The sequence below is a fragment of the Tupaia chinensis genome, unplaced genomic scaffold, assembly GCF_000334495.1.
Source record: "Tupaia chinensis unplaced genomic scaffold, TupChi_1.0 Scaffold000511_1, whole genome shotgun sequence".
Lineage (NCBI taxonomy): Eukaryota > Metazoa > Chordata > Mammalia > Scandentia > Tupaiidae > Tupaia > Tupaia belangeri.
Genome location: NW_006160024.1, coordinates 1,585,005 through 1,592,209, shown reverse-complemented (window position 1 = coordinate 1,592,209; position 7,205 = coordinate 1,585,005). Strand labels below are relative to the sequence as shown.

Here is a 7,205-nt window from a genome sequence, read left to right as displayed (position 1 = left end):
TCCTCAGTGATCCAGGACTCTTCCTGGACTTCCTGCCCCTTCTTCCTCATCCCGTCTTGTTTCTGTTGAGGCCTCGCTCTGGACATCTCTGGATTCCCTTGGGTTGGGCACCTCCTCTAGTATGTAGCTAGATACTTCCCAGGATACTGAGGAATCAGGGTCTCCGCTAGCTGCCATCCACTTGGCGTCTGGCACCAATGTTCCAGCGGCTGGTTTGCTGCCCCAGGTGAGGCTGCTGTGGTCTGGGTTTGCCCTGGACCCTCCATTTTGCAGGCCAGAGGAAAACTGGAGACCAGATACAGTCATGCTACAGCTGCCTGGAGGCTGGACATGGTACCTGCTTCTCTGTTGGGGGGTGGGGAGTGGCAAGGGTGGGCAGGAGCTATAAGAAAAGACAAAATGAAATAAGAGCCAAGGAAAGGTGGTCTCCAGAGCCCTCATGTATATTCTTTTTGATTTGTCATATGGTGCATGCATCACTGGAGAGAGAAGGAGGGAAAGTGAGAAAGCACCCCCTAGGGGGATGGCCACACCACAATCCCCTCTCCTCCATTTTTCTCTTGGAATTGTGGGTGTGCATGTACATACTCCTCATATATCTGGCTTGCTTGCTTTCTCTCTTTTCAGAGAGATTTTTGCTATAGGGTGTGTTCACTTGCTGGAGAGACAGAGGGTGAGAAATCGCTCCCCAGGAGGGATGATCATGCCACAATCTCTTCTCTCCATTCTCCTCCTGGGTTTTGGGGCACACATGCACACACACCCAGAGCGAGTTTCAAGCTACCCGGTCTGGGACTTGAACTGCAGTTGGCCATGTGGGAGTCCAGCAGCTTAACCACTATACCACCTGCTGGTCCCTCCCTGCATGCTTTTCAAGCCTCCAGGTCTGGGACTTGAACCGCACAGTTGGCCATATGGGATCCAGGTACCTTCGCCACCATACCCGGGGCTGGCCACATAAAGAAAGCATATTTAAAAAGTGTAATGCCAGACAGGTGATTGTTTTCTATAAATGTCTCATCTAATATGTTCTTCCTCATTATTCTGCGTATGTATTCGTTTTCATGTTTCTAGCAATCTTACTCTTTCAGAGACCAGACAGTCCAAGGAGCTCCTCCTGACCACGAGAAGACGAGCAAGCCCATGAACACAGCCTTCAAGAGCCCAGTTCAGTGTAGCTTACATCTTGGGAAGGGGGGGGGATTACATGAGATTACAGGAGATGTTGGAATATGTCTTTCCCTTTTCTCCCAGGAACACTATGATAATAATCTCTTTTCCAGAGATGGTGACTTCAATGTTTTCCATGTATGAAGGAAATTCAAAAAGTTCATGGAAAATGGAATTAAAGTATGAGTTTGTTTTGGTGCAAAAAACTTGGAAATCTATGCATAGGTTTTTCATTGTACACATTTTTCATGAACTTTTTGAAGACCCCATCTTATATTTAAAAATTTTCAGATCAAAACCCTGCAGAGGGGGCCAGCAGGTGGTATGGTGTTTTTTTTGTTTGTTTGTTTGTTTTGCTGTAGGGCACATGCGCTCGCCAGACAGACAGAGACAGAGAGACAGAAAGCGAGAAATCACCCCCAGGGGGGATGACCATGCCGCAATCCCTTCTTTATTCTCCTCTCGGGATCCTGGGCATGCATGCACGCACACATGTCCGGCATGAGTTTTAAGCCACTGGGTCCGGGACACGAACCGCGGTTGACTACATAGGAGTCCAGTGACATAGCCATTACTCTTAACTGCTTGTCCCCTGGTGGTATGGTGGTTAAAGGCGCTGGACTCCCATATGGCCAACCATGGTTCAAGTCCCGGACCTGGTGGCTTGCTTTCTCACTTTCCCTCTCTATTTCTGTATCTCTCTGATCAAATGGAAAATAATAATAATAAAGTTAAATAAAATAATTCTTTAAGAAAAAACCTGCACAGGTGATTTCCTGCAGCAGCATTTCCAAGCATTTTCCTTAAAAAGATCGATATGCAAATTGAGACTTCTGCTGCATAGTACATGATCCTGTAATCACCCTCATTTGTAGAGTTTTGATAGAAATGCTTTCTTTTATTGTAGGGATTCTCAGAGCCCTCACTGTGCTAATGTAAGAATAAGCTAAATCAGGATGCTGTAAGAGCTGCCACTCCTCCCACCCAGCCCAGGAGGTGACATCAGTCACTGAGGATGAAGATTGACGGGATCCTGCAGAGCCCTCAGCCTGGGACTCACACTCACCTGGACCATCTGTAGCCCTCGCTCCACAACCCAGCCTGGGGCTGGGAACCTAGGGGGTACACTGGCGTTCCCGACTCCAGACCCAATGATGAGGATTCTGGGCCTGGATCTGAAAGGGAAGCACAAGAGGGGTGAGTACCCAGAGAATCTGCCTAGCCCCTACTTATCTCCAGGGTATGCCCTCCCACCCCCCGCCCCCAGCCTCCCAGGGCATCATCCTCAACAGACCTCCTCACACAGCTCTGGGGTGACCCAAGCTCGGTACCCCATTGCATGGAAGAACTCCATCTTTAGCTTCAGAAACTCTTTACAGAGGTCTGGCCACTGCTCCTTGCCCAGCAGAAACTGGAAGATACTCCGCTTGGATGTGGGGTTGTCCTCCTCCATGTCGGAGGCAATGTAGCTGCCATAGAGGGAGAGGAAGCATGCCTTTCCCTAACCATGTCCCCCAGCCTGAGGAGGGACAGGGCAGAGAGTTCCCACTGGAGGAACCACATGCCTGACAGGGTTGAGGGTGTCCAGAGAGAGGGTCTGAAGAAGCATGATCTGCAGGGTGACCTGGGTCTTGTCACTGAGCCTGCAGGGCTTGTATTAAGTCCAACCTAGGACAAGGTTCTACTGCCTTGCACTCCCCCGGGGCCTTGCCTCCCTCAGGTAACTCAGTCTCTGGGCAGCAGGTGTTTCCCAGCTACTCCATCATCTAGGACATCTTCCTCCCTGTGATCACGTGGCTCCAGAAGGTCTCTGCCCTGTGGCCACAAGGAACAAGCACATGGGGTCCTTGGACACATGGGCATGGCTGAGCTGCCCTGACAAGGATGTGGAATTTGAGGATTTGGGCACACTGAGCTGGTCTGAGGTGGCGCTCACAGGGCCAAGAAGAAGTGGATCCTGTTGTAGAGGTGTCCAGGCAGCCCGACGCGGCCGAAGTACTCCACCACCATGGAGAGCAGGTACTGTGTGGGGACAGAGATCTGGTAAGGGGCGGCCAGGGATGAATAGAGGGAGAGTGTCCTGAACAGGCCATGGGGACTTCCCCCACCCACAGGCCATGGCGGGGGCTGGATGGTGGCACAGCAGTGTGGTGTCACACTCTGTGAAGCAGACCCACAGAGAAAATCCTGGTTTATATCAAGAGACCTCCTTGAGTACACTGGGCACGTGTGTTCATATGATCTGGGACTGACTGAGACTTGCAGTAGACTATGTTGTCTCTCTTTCTCTCTCTCAGTTATGGAATAATTAAAACAAAACCCTCAAAGGCCATGGTGGTAAAATCGCTCAGGATAGAACTTGTGAAGATGAGCCCTGAAGCAGTTGCCCTGGGACCGGGCCTATGCCCTTCCTTCTGGGTTGAGAGCAGCTCCCTGCATGGCTTTTCCCAGCCTGGCAGGAATGTTTTTTTTTATGGTGTGGAGATTCTACAGGCCTCTCTGTCCCTCCTCAGTGTGGTGTTGAAGGTACCTTGTCAGACACTTTGAGGAAAATGTCAGCTTCCAAGAAACTCTGGATAACGGGATCCTCTACAAAGGAAGGAAGAAGCAATGAGGCCGTGGCACAGTCCTTCTGGAAGCCCTGAGTATCGGGCTGTGATATGTTGTGAAGGGAAGGAGGAAACCTGGACCTTCTCCTAGCCTCACTGTCTCAGGGAGGGGAAGCCAACTGCCTTTCTCCATGAGAGTTATGAGCCCTAGTGTCAGTAACAGCTGCTCTTCCTTCCACTGCCGTGTATGTATTGGGATTCAACTGTGAGAAACAATTTGCTATTGTTACTTGATCCACAACACCACAATGGGATGTGATCAACTTGTTCACTGCAGGGATATACAGACTTACCTCACCTTGAAAGCCCAGCAGCCTAGGTCTTGGTGACATCACAGCCTTGTCACTTAATCATATTGTGACTGTGCCAAGCGTCCCTATCCCCTCTGGTAACCGAGCACCCTGGGCAGGTAGTGGAGAGTGCATAGTCCCTAGGATGCCTGGGCATGGCCACTGCTCTCACTGTCCTGAATCTTCCTGCTCCCTGAGGATTATGACCTGGCCTCCCCTCCTCCCCAGGAGGCTCATCTTTGATTAGAGCTATCCCTTGAAGGAGCCATTTTCCAGTGCAAGACCTATGAATGCTGGGTCATGTCTTTCACCCCTTACACCCAAGATGATGACACTTGCACACCAGGGAGGGTGGAGGAGCCATGGGTTCTTTCCCTCCCTGACTCTCCTTCAGCCATCATGGCTTCAGTAGAGCACTGTCCAGGAGAACGTCTGTGAAAATAAAAATATTCTCCGCCTGCACTGTCCAGTATGGTAGCCATCGGCTGTGTGCGGCTACTGAGCATTTGAAATGTGGCTAGTGAGACTGAGGAACTGATTTTAAAAGTGTATTCAATTCACTCAAAATTATCTCGTAGCTCCATGAGTGTCTATTAGATGCTGTATTGGACAGTGACCTCTGTGTTTTCCCCAGACCTGCCACACTTGGCCCTTTCTCTGGTCCTGACATCACCTTCTCAGGCAGCCTTCTCTGAACATCTCATTTTCTTTAAAATAATTATTTTAACTTTATTTATATATTTACTTTTTTGTATTTTCTTTTCCTTAGAATTATTTTTATTTTATTTATTCATTTATTTTAATTTGACCAGAGAGAGAAAGAAAGAGAGGGTAAGTGCGAAAGCAAGCCACCAGGTCCGGGACTTAAACTGCGGTCGGCCATGTGGGAGTGTTCAGCGCCCTAACCACCATGCCACCTGCTGGCTCCCTATTTACTTATTTTGACAAGAGAGGAACAGAGAAAGAGAGAGAGGAGAAGTGAGAAAGCAAGCCACCAGGTCCAAGACTCGAACCACAGTCAGCCATGTGGGAGTCCAGTGCTCCTAACCACCATGCCGCCTGAATTCTGGCCCCCCGAATATCTAATTTTATAAAGCTCTCCTGCTGTTGCTCATGCCCCATCTCTAAGAGTCATGGACTTAAATTTCATTTCTACACTTATCACCAGATGAATTCCCGTTTTGTCTTTTCTCACTTTGTCCATAAAGACAGCAAGATCTCATTTGTCCTTTCACCATTCAGTCTTCATGAGAGATTGAATGGGAATGGGGACTAATGAATAGGTTGAGAATGCAGAGGATGCAGCCCTTGTTTATTTATTTATTTATTTATTTCTGTTTTTTTTTTTTAATTTTTTTTTTTAGTTGCAATCCTCTTTTCTTTCCCTCCAAGAACTTTGCCTAGAAACACCCATCATGGCACAATAGAACTCGCATTACTCTATGGCCTTGCCACTTGGACTTCTTTGAGTCTCTGGGGTCTGGAGGTGAGCATGCTCCAGAGCCGCAGCCCTCCACAAGATTCTCAGTTTAGAGGGGACCTGCACACCCCACAGTTCAGAGAACACACCCAAAAGTCGGTAGAAGGCTTCCTGGTCCTCAGGGCGGTAACTTGGTCGTCGTCTCTTGTTCAGTGTGAGCTTTGTTCCCTCAACGTGGTTGACAGTCCATATGGTCCGCTTCTTACCCCTCTTCCTGAAGGATTTCAGCTCAGAGACCGTTTCCAAGGGGACTGAATTGGAGGCCAGAGAGATGCTCTCATCGGTAGCTGTGGAAACAAAGACCTCAGGGACCACGGATGTGACCTATCTGGAAAGTCCTAAGGCCTTCTGTCGCAACTCACCCTAAAGGCTAGCCTCTGCCTGGGCAACAAGGTAACAAGTAGTTACTCAGCAGAACTGGCCCTTTGCGCAGGGACTAGGAAGTGGAGAGATGACTGAAGACACATACCTCTCTTGACGTGTACCAATTTCTTCATCTTCCGGCTCTTCTTCCTCTTAGTTCCCTGCTCAGGGATGGCCTCTGAAGAGGCAGAACTGGAGGCCACAGGGCCTCTGTGCTGTGGAGCTGTAGGGACAGAGAACCTACATGAGAAGGGACTCCTCCCTTCTCACTCACCTGGAAGATTTTCTGTGTGACATCTGAGGGGCTAGGAGAGGAATGTCTATCACCCCCCTTTGCATTTATCTACAAAGGGCAGAATTTAAATGATTTACCTTGCCTGTTCTCCTGTGCCTCTTTCCATGGCTCGTTCTGCCCAGAGGGCACCTCCATGGAGAAAAACGTGGGATTTTCTGGTCTTCTGTCTTCTATAACTACAAAAGTGAACAAGAAAGTGCCCTCTTGGCTCACCTGATATCCCTTCCTCTGAAGAGCTTGACTCAGGAGAATCAAAGGAAAGAGACTGTGCTGGGGCCTTAGTGTTGTCAGCCTTCCTTCATCCAGAGACTGGGATGAGGGGCAGACAGCCCCTCACCTGCCTTCCCTTCTACACACACCCTTTTCTCCTGATCCTTCTTTCCCGGGTCCTGTTGGATTGGAGTAGTCTCTGAACCTCCAAGAAGGATGTGGAGCTCAGAGGGACTCTGTCTTCTGTGGGAACAAAACAGTGTAAGGGACCTAACCTGATTCCAACGAGGCCATTTCTTTCTGCCTAACGACTTGTTGAGAAATATAATAATAATTAAAAAGGTAGTAGTAGTAGTTAACAGTTATCAATTGCTTATTAAACTGTAGATATTGATCTGTGTACTAAGATTCCCTCATTTATTGCCTCTCAGCCTCTTGGCTAAGATCGAGTGAATTACCTCATTTAATTCATATAATGTGTGAGGTAAAGTTTATAATTTACCTCTTTTACAGATGAGAAAATGATGACTGTGTAGGGTTTGTCCCTTAACGGTGGCTAGAGTACTTTGGATTTGGGATTAGAACTTGTGTCTGTTGAGTATTTGAAGGAAGAATGGCTAGTGGCAGTGACAGTTGAGCCATAGTCACATTTCTAGTAAGTTCAAACCAGAAGATCTTACTTTTGTTATTATTATTATTATTGCCATAGCTTTACCGAATATCCCTAAAACCCCTATAAATTCATAGACAATCAAGCCTGGTCAGAATATTTTTTCTGGTTGACAGGT

At 48.3% G+C, this 7,205-nt stretch overlaps 1 protein-coding gene and 1 long non-coding RNA gene across 3 annotated transcripts in view; one reads left to right on the top strand and one right to left on the bottom strand.

Annotated features, from left to right (window-relative positions):
- Positions 1–6: 6 nt before the first annotated feature.
- LOC102468778 (putative speedy protein E7) overlaps positions 7–7,205 on the bottom strand; it is a 7,499-nt gene continuing 300 nt past the window's right edge. Inside the window, exons 2-9 of one of the 2 annotated variants that reach the window (XM_027774996.1) lie at positions 6,285–6,383; positions 6,019–6,135; positions 5,639–5,836; positions 3,701–3,759; positions 3,107–3,192; positions 2,465–2,639; positions 2,237–2,345; positions 7–382 (exon numbers count right to left, since the gene is read on the bottom strand). In XM_027774996.1, the coding sequence (XP_027630797.1) occupies positions 2,286–2,345; positions 2,465–2,639; positions 3,107–3,192; positions 3,701–3,759; positions 5,639–5,836; positions 6,019–6,135; positions 6,285–6,342 (753 nt within the window). In that variant the 5' untranslated portion in view covers positions 6,343–6,383 and the 3' untranslated portion in view covers positions 7–382; positions 2,237–2,285. Of the gene's footprint in view, positions 383–2,236; positions 2,346–2,464; positions 2,640–3,106; positions 3,193–3,700; positions 3,760–5,638; positions 5,837–6,018; positions 6,136–6,284; positions 6,702–7,205 lie in introns of those variants that run through there. The other variant, XM_014590947.2, reaches the window with a different exon arrangement.
- Positions 3,124–7,205, top strand: part of LOC114009285 (uncharacterized) — a 25,301-nt gene continuing 21,219 nt past the window's right edge. Inside the window, exon 1 of the long non-coding RNA XR_003550733.1 lies at positions 3,124–3,189. This is a non-coding gene — a long non-coding RNA (uncharacterized LOC114009285). The remainder of the gene's footprint in view (positions 3,190–7,205) is intronic.